Source organism: Onychomys torridus, chromosome 20, assembly GCF_903995425.1.
Source record: "Onychomys torridus chromosome 20, mOncTor1.1, whole genome shotgun sequence".
NCBI lineage: Eukaryota > Metazoa > Chordata > Mammalia > Rodentia > Cricetidae > Onychomys > Onychomys torridus.
Genome location: NC_050462.1, coordinates 8,831,522 through 8,847,730, shown reverse-complemented (window position 1 = coordinate 8,847,730; position 16,209 = coordinate 8,831,522). Strand labels below are relative to the sequence as shown.

Here is a 16,209-nt window from a genome sequence, read left to right as displayed (position 1 = left end):
CTGAGTGCTTTTCTGCATAATTGCCTCAAGGCTGAGGGAAGGAGAAGGTGAGTGCCAGGGGCCTTTTCCCTCCACAGTAAGGCCCTGCCTAGGCAAATTATTTCCACATCTTGAGCTCCCAAAGTGAGTGCACAGTTACTTGATAAATTAAATCCACTGAAGAGAAACACACCCTCTCCCGTCTTAAAGCCAACATTCCTTTGCACATTACACTCACTCAGAATTTATATTTTAAATCTAAACTGAAACTAGAGTCTGGCTCTATGGTAGAGGACTTGTCTAGCATAGATGAGTTCCTGGGGGTGATACCCAAAACAGAAAACAAACAAATCCAGTTCGATTCAGACAGGTCTCCACATCCCACCCGATTAAACCTTCAGTCTCCCTCTCCTTCCCCCAACACAGCCTGAGCCAGACAGGCCACCTTACATGACACTTCATCACCCCCTCCCACTCACCCACTCACCCCCACCCCAGTGCTGCACACGCACGCGCGCACACACACACATACATATCCATCACACACACACACACACACACACACGCACATCCATCACACACACACACACACACAACTTCTTTAAGCTAATTTTGTGTGCTGGTCATTTTGCTGTAATTTTGTTGCAAAGCGGCTTTGCTATCGAAACGGGTCAAAGAGGAGAGGGAATTCGGTTCATCTGAGATGCACAGCCGTGTTCACTCTTAACCCTGACTCTCCTGAGCTCGGGAGTCACAGATGCATAGCTGTTGATACTTGCATATAGAAATGCATACACAGGCTGGAGAGATGGCTCAGAGGTTAAGAGCACTGACTGCTCTTCCAGAGGTGCTGAGTTCAATTCCCAGCACCCACATGGTGCCTCCCAACCATCTGTCATGAGATCTGGCGCCCTCTTCTGTATACATAATAAATAAATAAATCTTTAGAAATGTATACTCAGATACGGGAGGAAATGTCTTTCCTCACCTGCTACTGATGTTCCAGCGAGGTGCCCACCCATCTTAGCACTTACCTTCTGGCCTTTGGAGTGGCTGTAGAAGTCATCTGGCCAAACATCCTTACCGAACATAACATCGTCATTTAGATAAATAAACTTCTGTGACAGCCCCTCAATGCGATGAATGTGACTTTCAATAGCAGGTGAACTGAAAGTAGGCAGGTGGCTCAAATTTCGGAATATGTCCTTTAACAGAAAAGTGAGATGTAAGGTACCGGTAAGCCAGGAGCTACGTGGCAACTTACAGACTAATAGAAATGGGTTAATTTAAGATAGAAGAACTAGACAGCAAGAAGCCTGCCATACAGTGTATAAGTAATATAAGTCTCTGTGTTTTACTTGGCTGTGGGACTGGCGGGTGAGAGAGATTTGTCCGGACTGTGGGCCAGGCAGGACCAGAAAAACTCCAGCTACAGGAGGAGACTGGAAATTCAAAGAAGGTGGACATGGAGGTGGAGACGATCACTGTGCCACCCTGAAAGCACAGACAGGAAGCCACAGCCTTGTGATATCTGCAAAGTCACACACCTGGTGGGTTACTATGGTCACTCGAGGGTTGTCAAGGTTCAGCCAGGATGGAATCTGCCCGTTGGTGACAATGAAAATATTCCGAACCCAGGGCGCATGTCTTTCGATAGATCGCAATGAATACCTCAGCTCTTCGTTATCTTCGAAACGGCTGGCAGACACATCTTCATCCTGCTTGGACTGGGAGATGGGAGAGAAGTTTGTCACATGAAGTATGTCACATGGAGTATCTCCACTGGATCCCAGCTCCTCCTCCTCGTCTTTACCCTCTGCCTGCTCTGTTCTAGGGGGTAATATTTTTATGTCAACTTGACACAAGCCCGAGTCATCTGAGAAGAGAGAGCCTCAACTACGAAAATACCTCCATAAGCTCAGGATGCAGGTAAGTCTGCTGGGCATTTTCTTAATTAGTGATGCATAGGGGAGGACCCAGCCCATTGTGGGTGGTGCCATCGATGGGCTGGTGGTCCTGAAGAAAGGAGGCTGCACAAGCCACGATGACCAAGCCAGTAAGCAGCACCCCTCCCTGGCACCAACTCCTGCCTCCAGGTTCCTGCCCTGCTTGAGTTCCTGTCCTGACTTCCTTCAGTGAAGAACAGTGCTGTGGAAGTGTAAGCCAAATAAACCCTTTCTTCTCCAAGTTGCTTTGGTCCTGGTGTTTCATCACAGCAATAGTAACCCTAACTAGGACAGGGGGACTCTGCCTAACCTTTAAAATTCGTGTGTGTGTGTGTGTGTGTGTGTGTGTGTGTGACAAAGAGACAGACAGACAGACATACCATCTCTTTTTATTTGTTGTTTGTTTGTTTTTTTCTAGACAGGGTTTCTCTGTGTAGCTTTGGAGCCTGTCCTGGAACTCGCTCTGTAGCCCAGGCTGGCCTTGAACTCACAGAGATCCGCCTGCCTCTGCCTCCCAGTGCTGGGATTAAACGTGTGCGCCACCACCGCCCGGCTACCATCTCTTTATTATACTTTACATAAAGGGTCTTAGATCCAACTGGTCCTGCAGGCCTGGAACTCACTATGTAGACTAGGCTGGCCTCAAATTCACAAAAATTTGCCTTCTTCTGCCTTTAGAGTGCTGGGATTAAAGGCATGTCCCATCTAGCCTGACCAAAGCTTAATTTTATTTAATTTATGATTAAGTGAGTGTGTGAGTGCATGTGTATGTGGTGCCCTTGGAGGCCAGAGAAGGTGTGATATTCCTTGAAGCTGGAGTTATAGGAGGTTATGAGTTGTCCAATGTGGTGCTGAAACCAAACCAGGGTCCTCTGGAAGAGCAGCAAGTGCTCTTAACAGCTGAGCCATCTCTCCGGCCTTGTTCTTTTCAGTAAGAGGCAAACCAATGGTAGAGAAAAGTCCTAATGAGGTCACTTTTCCCTAAGTCCTCTTCCTTCTAAATTTGACCTATAGATATTTAACATTCTAATTCTTCAGCCTACCACTCTCCCAGATAATCTGTTCTGCCAATGGCAGACATTCTGAATTCTTGATCTGAGCTGTAGAGGTCTACACCCCTTCCCTGAGCTGTAGAGGTCTACACGTCTTCCCTGGCTATAGAGGTCTACACCCCTTCCCTGGCTGTAGAGGTCTACACTTCTTCCCTGGCTGTAGAGGTCTACACTTCTTCCCTGGCTATAGAGGTCTACACCCCTTCCCTGAGCTGTAGAGGTCTACACTCCTTCCTGGCTGTAGAGGTCTACACTTCTTCCCTGGCTGTAGGGGTCTATACCCCTTTCCTGTCTACACCCGTTCCCTAGCTGTGAGGACCACCCCCGCCCTTACCTGGCTGATGGCACTCAGGTCCCACAGCAGATACGCAGGGCTGATGGTCAGCTCTTTCCCATTGATGGTCATGTTCTTCTTGGTTTGCTTGTTCAGCTCTTGGAAACCTTTGGGGTTATTCAGTTTTAGAAGCGCGACACTGGCCTCCGAATATAACTGCAACTGACAGGGAGCAAGACACACGCATGGGCACACTGGACCTCAGGGAACAAACACAGACTGATTTAATTTGGTTTTCTTCTGGAGAGAGCGTTTCAGGGTCTAGGGTGACCTTAAACTCATGGCAATCCTTCTGCCTCAGCTTTCCAAGTGCTGAGATTACAGGCGTGAGCCATCATGCCCAGCTTTGTAACTTTTAGTCTTGAAATGTAAGGACAGAATCACATAGGCCAACAGCATTAGTCAGATGAATACAACAGAACATCTGTTACCAGGAATGAGTGGAGGAACAGTGTGACCAGGGCATCTTGATGGCTACAGCCAGCCATTCCTCAATCCCACAGGAGACTCTAGATGTCTCCTGAGAGGGCAGATTCTTATGACATCCCCCCAACTCTTCAGAGCTGGCTTAAATATTTTTTATGGCTCTTCATTTACACACACACACACACACACACACACACACACACACACACACTCAGGAGGCAGAGACAGGCAGATCTCTGAGTTCGAGGTCAGCCTGGTCTACAGAGTGAGTTCCAGGACAGCCAGGGCTATGTGGAGAGACGCTGTCTCGGGGGGGGGGGGGGGGGGGGGGGGAAGCCAACAGTTTCTGACTTGGTTCTAGAACATGACCGATAATGATACACTGGGAGAAACTTGCAGTGTAACTTGGCTGGATTTAGGTGGCTGCATGCTGTAACTGGGCATCTCAGCAGTGTCCTGCCTCACTCCTGGAGTGCCTGTCAAGTGCTTCCAGAGTAATATACCTTTTTGTGGGCAAAGCTGTGGAGCAACCACAGATCTAAGAAGAAACAATGTGAACAGCAGGCAGTTTTACACACCGGCTTCTCCAACCTCTCAGTGCCCACACCACCTCCATCTGCATTAGATTTAGACACTGTATCAAGATTTCCTAGGAAAAGAGGTTTTTCTTTTTTCTTTCTTTCTTTCTTCCCCTCTCTCTCTCTCTCTCTCTCTCTCTCTCTCTCTTTCTTTCTTTCTTTCGGTTTTTCGAGACAAGGTTTCTCTGTAGCTTTGGTGTCCTGGATCTCTGTAGCCCAGGCTGGCCTCGAACTCACATAGATTCACCTGCCTCTGCCTCCTGAGTGCTGGGATTAAAGGCATGCGTCACCACTGCCCTGCAGAAAAGAGGGTTTTCAACCAGAAACTAAGGAAATGGGTGGAAACAACCCCATTGGAGGCAGGAAATCCTGCCATGCTGGCTTCCCTGACAAGGCTGCTGTAGCCTATAAGACAGAAATACAGATGCTTACAGGGTCGCTCTGGGCTGTTTTTGCTATCAGACTGTCTGACTCATTTCCTAAGCAGTTCCCAGAGACCTCCGGGCCATAAGAGAGCAGTGGAATTTCATGTCTCTTATTTCCCCCTTTTCACCAACGAATGCCATTAACTCCTGACCACCAACAGTGTGGGGCATACATACATCAAGAACTCAAGGGCTCAGTTCTCCTGTGGTCACCAAGGGACATTCCCACCTGTCCCTGCAAGACTCTCTGCCCCTTTCTTCCTGTTCACTGGTTCCCATAATACCTCCAAGGGCCCCCAGAGTGAGGAAAACCGCTGTCCTAGAGTAAGTAAACAGTAATTTAGTTTTAAACTAGTTTAAATTTAGTTTAAAAATGTCTGCATCCTAATCTCTTCTCTCAAAATTGTTTTGACCTTGGAAATTATTTAAGCCTCACAGACATTCTCAAAGTTTACAGATTTTGAAGACGCTTTAGGATAAATTCAAAATCCAGTTAAAGGTCTGAGGCATGTACCAGCATATCCAAATGCAGTCCTGAGCATCATTTATCACTAGTGATGGATTTATGCTAGCATTTCCCCTACTTTTGCCTAGCTACTATTCATCAGGGAAAGTTAACTGCACAGACTCTGTAAAGAAAATGATTCAAGTACACCATGTTAAAAAACCAGCGACGCCAAACTGTCTTAGCATGCTTACACAGACGCTTGCTTCACGTTGGGACTAAGAAGGAACTCAGAGCCTCATGTGTGCTAGGGAAGTGCTCTGCCATTAATACAGCTCCATGCCTCTTTTACTTCTTATTTGGAGGCCTGGTCTTGCTGAGGTGCCCGACAGGCCTTGGATTTGCAATCCTCCTAGCCCAGCCAACTGAGGCAGACTGCAAGTCTGTGTTACATTTTAACTTGGTAATTGTAGCATTTTGACTATAATTTCCACCCCTGACCGAGCATATAAATGCACCAGACACTGCCTTGGGCAATTCTGCCCCAGGGTTATTATAAAGTGTAAACTCACGCCTGCACTGCTCTAAGCCCGAGTGTCAAACACCCAGGCTTGTGCTGCTGTGGCAGAGCGGCCCCGGGATGTAGAGAGGATGAGAGCAGACACCTGTACCACCAGTGCAGCCTGGGACTAGAGACGCCACCGAGGCAGGCAGTTGGTAGGCTGGCTGGGATCATCCGGACCTGCTGGGCCAGCTGCCTGCTGAGCTGAGCCCCAGTGAAGTCTGCAGAGAAGTGACATCCTCTCCTCAGCTCTGTTCACTCCAGGAAACAGCCCAGGGGCCACCAGCCAGTATCAGAGCAAGAAAACCATCCAGCCTGGCTGGAGAGGCTGTCACCAGGTCCTGTGTGAATGAATGCCACTGCACAGCTCCCATGGAGTCCCAAGCCACCACAGAAGCCCAGCTAACTCCCGAAAGGCTAGGGGTTTCCATTACGAGGCAAACAAAACACAACACAAAACCAAAAACTGCTAACCAGTAAGTATAAAAGTCTGTTGTATGACTGACAATAGAAGAGACCAGGCTAAGTATCTATACAGTCTAGTAGAGTGCTTGACCCTCATGTGTGAGGTTCTGGCTTCCAACCAAGCACCATCAATTTCAAAGAAAAGATGTTTCGGAGTTTCTCTGTGTAGCTTTGGAGCCTTTCCTGGATCTCACTCTGTAGCCCAGGCTGGCCTCGAACTCACAGAGATCCGCCTGTCTCTGCCTCCCGAGCGCTGGGATTAAAGGCGTGCGCCACCACCACCTGGAGATTCTTAAGACAGCTTGAGAATTCTAAGAGAGCCAAAGACTCACAGCATTATTTTAAAATGGTATCTAATTTTATTTCATAATTTGTATGGCCTTTTACTTGGCTAGAAGTGCACCAAGAAAATTATTCTCCAATTATATAACTTAAAATTTTTTATTTTATATATGTATTTTGTGGGTGGGAGGAGTATGAAGGCCACCATGCAGGTGTGGAAGTCAGAGGACATCTTTCAGGAGTCTGTCCTCTCCTTCCAACATGTGGGTCAACAGGACTGAATTTAGTCAGAAGATTTGGCAGCAAGCACCTTAACCCATCTCGACAGCCCATACAAGTAGTTGCCTAGGACTGGCTTCTAACTACATCATCAAAAATCAGAAATGGGTGAAGTTAGTCTGGTCTACACAGCGAGTTCTGGGACAGTCAGGGCTGTTATATAGAGAAACTTTGTCTTGGAAAACTAAAAAAATAAATAAATTCAGACATAGGTTCTCTCACAGTAACCACACAGCAGTTAAGAGATAAAAGGCAAAGAACTAAGGGGCAGTGGTAAGAAGCATGAAGTATCCTCTGCTGTCCACTAGGTGGCAGCCCAAACCTGCAACGTTATTACTAGTACTAGAGGCTCTTCTGCTGGAAAAGGATCCGAGATGTGCCTCGATCCTGGATATATAGATTTTGGTAGCAAATGGCATCTACTGCTGGAGGCTGATTTCTGGTAAGGTTGAGTAGCTGTGGCTTCTGCTGAAGGATGGAGTTCTCAGGTAGAACTGTTCTTTTTGCACCTCTGCAGAGCTGGGACTACAGGCCATTCTGTGTGACACCGTCTGGTTTGGGACCCAACCCCAGGCCTCTGGTACACTATGTTGGCATCCAACCCATTGAGCTACATCCTCAGCTTTGAAAATTCATGAAACAGCCCTAAACATATTTCTATGAGAAAGTACAATTCTTAGCATTGATGACTAAAGCAGCAACAGAACAATAACAACAACAACAATAACAACAACTTAACTGATTCTGAAGTATCAACTCTGGCCAGAATGTAACTATTTACAACCACCTAGTATGAAATTTGCTTTCATCTTTGATAAATACCAAAATTACATGTATACCAAAGATTTACTTGAAAATGAGTTTCCTGGGCTGGAAAGATGTCTCCGGGGATAATGGCACCTGCTACCAAGCACGCATGACATCGATTCCCAGGACCCACATGGGGGACAGAAGTGCTTCTTGTCCTGTGACCTCCACACATGCACACTGTGGCACTTACACACACACACACACACACACACACACACACAATGTAAATAACAAAACTCCTAATTTATTATCAGTAAATGTGTATCTATTTCCTATACTTATACACCTAGAGTCATATAAAAATTTCTCAAGCCAAAGGGGTTGGTAGTGGGAAGGTTAAGAAGGTTCTGATCCAGAGAACAGAGGCCTGGGTACTGCTAACCATCCTGCAAGCATGTGTACTGTGTAGATGTAACCGTCTTGTTAAATAAGAAACACAGAGCCAAACACAGAGTTAATAGCCAAGAGGTCAGAGCAATAGCTGAGAGCTGAAAACCTTACCCTTCACTGCTGCTCTGTCTTTCCTCTCCACAAGACTTCAACGTTGAAGGGGTATTTCATAGATTTTTTTGGGCTGGTTAAGCTTTTAGGCTTTGAGCAGCACAGGTCAGCTGAGATTCATTTGGATGAAGACTCAGAAGCTTGCAGTCTGAGGAAACAAGATCAGCTGAGGAACTGGCGAGGTGAGGAAGCTGTGGCTTGTTCTGTCTCTCTGATCTTCCAGCGTTCACCCCAATAACTGGCCTCAGGTTTGACTTTATTAATAAGACCTGTTAAGATTCCTGCTACATCCCTGGGCTAAGACTGTCAGTACACAGGCAAGCAAACCCCAAAGAATGGCAGGGGCTCAGACAGACACCCTCAAAAACTCAGCAGGTGTAATGTAAGTTGGTTTTAAATTCGGGTTGATTTGATTTTTATGTTATTAAGTAGACTTCGGGATAAAAACACTTCCGCTACGACTAAATGGAAACCAATCAGCGCCTTTTAGTGCCTGGTAAGTCAGGGCTGCTGGGTTTTAAAAGTCCTGATGGTTGTTCCAGAGCCAAAGTTAGTTTTATAGTCGTTGCTTCATCTGCTGACTGTTCATTTTAGAGATAAAGCAAAAGGAAAATCACGCATTAAAAGACAAGTAAGATACTTCCATGGATGTTGTGTGTTCGTAATAATACTACGTGGCCAAGTATCCTTTATCTAAAATGCTTGGGACCAGAAGGGTTTTAGTGCTAGGAGTGGTTTTTTGTTTGTTTGTTTTGTTTTGTTTTTTGAGACAGGGTGTCTCTGTGTAGCTTTGGAGCATGTACTGGAACTCACTCTGTGGCCCAGGCTGGCCTTGAACTCACAGAGATCCGCCTGCATCTGCCTCCCCAGTGCTGGGATTAAAGGCGTGCGATGCCACCACTGCCCGGCAGGAGTGGTTTTGTTGTTGCTGTTTGTTTTTTGAGACAGAGTCCTACCATAAAGTTTTGGCCTGGAACTTGCTATGGAGACCAGGCTGGCCTTGAACTCAAAATCTCACCTGCGCGTCTGCCTCCTGAGTGCTGGGATTAAAGGCGTGTACCACCACATCACTGTGTTTGTTTTGTTTCAGGCCTGGCATGGTTGCACACACCTTAACTCAGGAAGCAGAAGTAGGTGGGTCTTAAGTTTGAGGCTTAGCCTGGTCTAGATAGTGAGTTCTAGGCTAGCTAGGGCTATACAGTGAGACCCTCCCTGTCTTGGAAAAAAAATCCAAATATTTACATGTACTTGTGATGAACTATTTGGGGGATGAAACTCAAATCTAACCATGAAATTCATGTTTCATATATACCTTATACACAGAGTCTGAAGATAATTGAACACATTTAAAGTAATTCTGTACATAAAACAAAGTGTCACATGAGGATATAGATAGACCTAATTGTGGTGTCTTGTTGGTGCTCAGAAACTTTTGGATTTTGGAGCATTTTAGACTTTGGATTTTCAGATTAGAGATCTTTAATTGCCAGCATAGTTTTTGGTGACCGTAAACAGGTCCTGAGTAGAACTTTGGGGGGGTAGAATGCAGGTGAGTTGATAAGGTGGTCACCACCTTGCCTGGACCATCCTTCCTGGCTAAGCTCATCTAGCTTTCGGTGAATTAGTACAGTCTGCAGACCCCCAGTGTCTCTGAACCAGACTCTTCCTGTTTCCCTCGTGCCTGGCTACTTTTGTGCCTCTGTCATCTGAGGGAAGGAGGATTTACTCTGGCTCGCCATTTGAAGAAACTGTCCTGTCCATCGTGGTGAGGAAAAAACTACAGCAGGAAATTGCCTGTTCACTTCACAGCAGACCAGGAGGCAGGGCCAGCATGTAAACTCAAGGCCTGCTCCCTAGTGACCCACTTCATCCAGCTAGGACCCATCTCCCCAAAGCTCTACAAACACTCAAAATAGTGTCAGCAGCAGGGACTCGTTTTCAAACACAGGAGCCTTTGGGGTACATTTCTATCCAAACCCTAAGAGGGCAACTCTGTAGCAGTCTACTCAATTAGTCATGCACTCCCCCAAACTCTCTAACTTCAAAACAAAACCAAAACCTAAACTAAACGGAAATGGATGAAAAAAATAAAAGCAGAAAGGTTTAGAGAGAACTAAAGATAAGACACTAGAGAGAAATTCTGTGTGTGTCACATCTAAAACTTTCACTGATAAACTCGTAGGTAATTGATCAGACTATAAGATGAGTCACCTCAAGGTTTCTCAAAACAGAGAGCCTGAGAAAGGGTTGTTTGTTGTATAGGATGAGAGTGGACAGAAGCGTTTGTAGGAATTCAAATCCATTAGCTTACAAATATGGCGCTGTCTAGTCCCACATCCTCTCTTTAAATTCACAAGCATGTTTTCCTCTCAGCGGGGCCGATAAAGGCGAAGGTGTATGCACACATCAGGTGGAGTGGCACACTTCCACACCAAGCATGGTGCCTGCCACTCTTCACAGCAGTGACAAGCTTTCCCCTTTCCCACAGCCCACATATGGGGAGTGCCCTTCAGAGTGACACTCAGCCCCCCACATGGAGATTCAGGGCTCAGCCTGCCATGTGGAGGTTCAGAGCTCAGCCCTCCATGTGGAGGTACACAGTGGCACTCAGCCCCCCACATGGAGGTTCAGAGCTCTGACCCCATGTGGAGGTACACAGTGGTGCTCAGCACCCCCTCTTCCCTGCCCTGTGGAGGTGCAGAGGTGAAGAGAACAATGAGCTAAGATCCTCACAGCCTGTGATATCTGCTGGACACAGGTGCCCTGTCTGACTCAGGGTCCCCGCCTCAGCGAAGACCTCCTGGAGGAGCACAGGAGCATGCCTCATTCCAGCTGCCCTGGCCTGAAGTTCACTCCCTCTCACACGCTGCACGTGCCTCTAACTCAACACTCAACCCATCCCCCCACTGCAGCACAGTGTGCTGGACGCCATCACTTCTGGTGCACCACACATCCACCTCCTCTCTTGGTCTTCCTTCTCACCCACAGCTTGCCAACATGTGATGTTGAGTATCTCTCAGATGTTTCTGGAACTTCTCCCACCACTGGCATCTCAAGGCCAGAGGCCCTTCAACAGGAATACCTGTAGGTCTAAACTAGTTTTCTTGCCTCCGGCTTTTTCCTACCATCGACCACACCTGTGCCTTAGAAATACCAGACTGTCTTCCTGTCCCAGCTCTCCTTGCCTCTGGGTAAGATCCAGCAATCCTGCCGGGCGGTGGTGGCGCACACCTTTAATCCCAGCACTGGGGAGGCAGAGGCAGGCGGATCTCTGTGAGTTCCAGGCCAGCCTGGTCTACAGAGTGAGTTCCAGGAAAGGCGCAAAGCTACACAGAGAAACCCTGTCTCGAAAAACCAAAAAAAAAAAAAAAAGGTCCAGCAATCTTGCCTTACCTAGCTCTCCATCTCCATCCCTAACAAAACTGTGGCAATCTGGCTCCAGAACTCCCAGACGCACTATCAACTCCCCAGCCTCTAGCCCTTGGTTCAGGCTCTTCTCTCTGCTGAAGAACAGTGGCTCTGTGCAGGGCCCGGCAAGCGGCAGAGCCTGTCTTGGCTCCTGATGTGCCCAAAGCCCAGGTGTTCTTGGGCACCTTATACTACTATTTGGAAATGTTCATGTCCCAAGTAAATGCTCTGGTCCCCTTGGTTCTCCCAAGCATACTCTGGAACACGGGCGGTGTCTGATAAAAATAATCTAGGTGGATTGAAGCCTGTAATAGGAAACACTGATCTCAGAGGATCCGTAACAGCCTATGGGAGGAGCTGAGGAACTGGAAGTGGCTCCATGACAGTATGGAGATCTGAGTTCAGCTCCCCGGAGTCCACGTTCAAGCTGGGCATGTCTACAATTCCAGCACTTGGTAGGGGGAAGGGAGACAGGCAGATTCCCTAGAGCTCTCTGGTCAGGAGGCCTAGACAACTGGTGAGGCTAAAGACTAGCTCAAAAAATCAGGTGGAGAGTGACCAAGGAAGACGCCTGATCCACATACACACCCACAAACATACACTCACACACACACATACACACCCACACCCATACACACGCACACACAAGCATACATACACACCCACACCTATGCATGCACACATACACTAATATACACACACATACACTCTCTCTCACACACACCTGTACACACACTCATGTACACAAACACACCCATACACATACACACACACAGACCCATACATATGCACATACACAAACATATACACACGTGCACACACTGACGCACACACACAGATTTGAAGAACTCAAACACCACCACATCTGCTCTTCCTGCTTCTCAGTTTCTCTGGCGGCTCAAGTCACCACTACACTTTACATGATCCACCTCCACACGCCACACGCCAGGCCACCACTCTGCGCAGTGTGCAGAGGCCGGCCACTGATGTCACCAGTAGCGCCTCCAAGGCAGTCAGCACCGAGGTGCAGTTGCAGCAGAGCAGAATGGGAGATGTCACACAAAAGCAGACAATGGAGAAGCAGAAGGAATTCCTAACTGCTTTTTAAATTTTGATTAATGTGGACTTACGGAAATAGAATAAAGTCATTCTTCCCACATAAGGGAGATGAGCTGAGAAGAGTGAATAGTGGAAAGCACAAACGTGCATGTGTCTGTAATTCTGGTACTAGTAACTAAAAAGTCAAGACACCAAATAAACTTGGCTGAAATGAAAGCTTATCTATGGTTTTAACTGCTCAAATCAGTACTGAAAGTACCTCAGGGGAAGGAGATGTGGTATCTATTTTAGAGTCACTGCAGATTAACCACAGAGTCAGCCCAAATGGAGCCGAGTGCTGTTCCATTCCACACAAGAACTGCACACTAACGAATCGCGCTTCTGGAATTCCTCCCCTATTTCAAAGTACAGTGAAGGAAAGCTCCAGGGGATGGCTGGGCACAGGGTGCCGTGGAGACCGGAAGACTGTGGGTTTGAGGACAGCCCAGTCTACACAGCAAGTTGTGGGCCAGACAGAATTACACAGCGAGACCTGTCCCAGACAAAAACGAAGAGGAAGAGGAAAACAGAAAGACAAAGCCAGCTGGCTATGGGGGGAGGGTCGGGCCTACGAAACAAAGAAAAAAGACCAGACGCCATCACATCATCATTTTCCTCTAAACATACCACCAAGCATTTAAAGCTGTGAGGCCTAGTGAACGAGGAAAAGACTTGTGTTAAAGGGAGCTCCCTTCCTCCCCTCCCGTGACCCCCACTTCTCCATCCCCCACAAACCTAAGACGGAAAACTAAGAGGAAGTGGGAACCAAGAAAGCTAGATCCGGTGGCAGAATTTCACAAACCCAAGAAGCAGCTCCCTACAGTTCCGGAGGCACGGACTCCGCACCCTCTCTGCTAAGAGACACTTGTATTACCACCTGGAATCTGATACAGTAGCGTGACCTAAGTAAGGTCGACTAGAAAACACACATGGATTGTGTCCTGAATCTATGTATGTTCAGGAAAAGGAAAAGGCCGGTTGGGGCTGAAGGGTAAGAAATACACACAATCCTAAACACATCGATGCCTGGATTTGCTATGAATGAATCAGAGTTTCACATGATCAAATGGTTGTAAGTGCTGAAGTATAACCTTTTTATGAATGAAAACATTTATAAATATGCCCACTGGAGTTCTCATTGCTTTTATGGTTGTTCCAACACACACACACACACACACACACACACACCACACAATGTAAAAAAAAATAATGATAAATTATAAAAGTAGTAATTTCAGAGCTGGGTATGGAGGTGCAAGTCTGTAGTACTAGCACCTGAGTTGGCTGAGGCAGTGGGATTGCTACAAGTTCAAAACCAATCTGGCTGTAGAGCAGGGCTTAGTCTCAAAAGAGAGCAAGGAATGAGGACCTTCTGTGCAGATTTACTTTTCTGACAGTGGGCTGTGACAGGTCAGAGTTCATCTTTGCCTGGGCTATCCTTGGAACAAAATGCAACATGGGTCAAGAGAGAAGCGTGGGGTGGGAGGAGCCGTGCTGGGGGGCCCTCTTCTTCTCTTACCAGTTTGATTTTTGAAGAAAGGTTTTCTGGCAGTTTTGTCTTCAGCTGACTTGTCTCCTTGAACGTCGGCGGGAAGCCACTCAGGAAGGCCAAGTCGGGCATCAGCACTAAGCCTGGGACTTCTTTGTCTGTCGTCTGAAATCAGAGGAGAAAACTAAACTCGCCTTCCGTCTCGAAGCTGGTGTGCCTCCCCTGTGTCCTCTGAGCTTCAGATTACATGCCAGCACAGTGGGCACTCACTGGCACCAGGAGGCTATACTCGGAGAAAAGGCTCTTAAGGAGCACAGCATGGTGGCTCAGGACCGCCATCCCAGAATTCCCAAGGGGAGGCAGGAAGATTGCAAGTTGAAGGCCAGATGGGACAACATTGCAAGACAGCTTTATTATTCATGCTTTATTCCAATCTAATGCAAAAAGTACAGTCAGATTTAAAATGACATACCAGGTAGGCTCTCCAGACTGTCTGCTTGCTGCTTCCCTTAAATAGTCCAGCATGGGCATCTTCAACTACAACAGACAATACAAGAAACAAGCACATGTTTAACAAACACCTAACTCTCTGGGAGAACACTATACAGAGCATTTTGGGGAGCTACTAAAATAGCATAATACATGGTTTAAAAAAAAGGAGTTAAGGACAATAAAATTAGCACATTCGACAACGGAGGCACACTGTAAAGCAGTGTATAACTGAACATGAAATTCTGCACTGCCAAGAGATTTGTGCAGGCAGCAGAAACATGGAGTGCTTTGTGGAAACCAACTTAGGCTGGACTGAAAGGCAGAGATGGTGGGATGATAGGAAAATCACAGCTGTAACAGCAAACCTGGATGAGAAAACAAACAAACACAACATTGTTTGACTACATGAAAACCTCTGGAAATGTCATTACTAGCAAATAAAAGTCGCCAGACAAGGGAATGGGGTGTGAACAATAGTAGAGGTGTTTATGTGAAAGCAAGCAGCTGCCTGATAGCCCTATTCCCTGAAGAAGCAACTTTCTCAGAGGGCGTGGGTGGTGGCTGGGCGTGGGGGGCACACAACCACAAGAGAAGCATGAAGAAAAGGGTACAAATGGTCACTGAAGGTGCTGCTGACATCCGGGACGGAGGAAACCAGACACTCAGCGTGCCGGCTCTGATTCAAATCTTCCAGAGGGACAAAGGAGGCAGGTCCTACAATTTACAGTCTGGGGAGATGGACAGCAACCCGGGGAACAGGCTCAAGCCCGTGACAACAGAGCTAGGGCTCGGGCTGAAGCTGAATGGGACAGCACCTCTTAGGGTGCTCAAGGCCTGGGGAATGCTGCAGGAAAGAAAGTTCTGAACAGTCTAACAGAAGGCCCTCTAATCTCAACACTCACGAAGTTGATGCATGAGTTCAAAGCTAGCCTGTGCACAGCGAATGCTAGACCAGCCAGGGCCATACACAGTGTCCTATCTCAAAAGACCAGCAGCAGCAGCAGCAGCAGCAACAACCCCACCTCTAAAAGCAGCAGCATGGACATTAGGTGTGACTGTGACTTGAAAACACATTTATCAGGTGACTGTCTCCACAGATATAGGGGACAATACACTGATAGACTGGAGAATTCTAACAGGTCTGGTATGTGTGATATAACATGCATGTAATCTCAAAATCTTCACGACATTCACATGCTACCTTCATGTTTATGAGACAAAGAGACTGACTACTTAGCAGGGGGAGATTATGACCTAACCCACTCTGACCGAAGGGTGTGAAGTACACAGCCGTCGCCAACCTGGAAGATTGCTGGAGAGCTTTGCCACGGCCCTTGTCTCCACCCCGAACCCCACACCAAAGTTTTGAAAGACACAGGAAGCACGTTTGCGAAATGTGCAGACCAAGCTGACAGCGATGTTGTATCCTAGCTAACAGACTAAGGACTCTCCACGATTTTGGCCACTTAGAACAGAGCACCAAATGCAGAATCCGTAATCGGGCACCACAAGCCAATTCTACCAACAACCATCAAGAGATGTTCACCAAGAAACCGCGCTGGGCTGACCTTCGAAAGGGGCAGAAGCCAAATACGTCTCACTTTCCGCTTTGGCGCCGAGCCACGTTCACTCTTGCCT

The 16,209-nt window shown here is 47.2% G+C and overlaps 1 protein-coding gene across 1 annotated transcript in view; it reads right to left on the bottom strand.

Annotated features, from left to right (window-relative positions):
* Gnptab (N-acetylglucosamine-1-phosphate transferase subunits alpha and beta) overlaps positions 1–16,209 on the bottom strand; it is a 74,526-nt gene that overhangs the window by 22,843 nt on the left and 35,474 nt on the right. The window contains exons 6-10 of the mRNA XM_036169689.1: positions 14,552–14,616; positions 14,110–14,244; positions 3,312–3,473; positions 1,527–1,706; positions 1,014–1,184 (exon numbers count right to left, since the gene is read on the bottom strand). Of these exons, the coding sequence (XP_036025582.1) occupies positions 1,014–1,184; positions 1,527–1,706; positions 3,312–3,473; positions 14,110–14,244; positions 14,552–14,616 (713 nt within the window). The remainder of the gene's footprint in view (positions 1–1,013; positions 1,185–1,526; positions 1,707–3,311; positions 3,474–14,109; positions 14,245–14,551; positions 14,617–16,209) is intronic.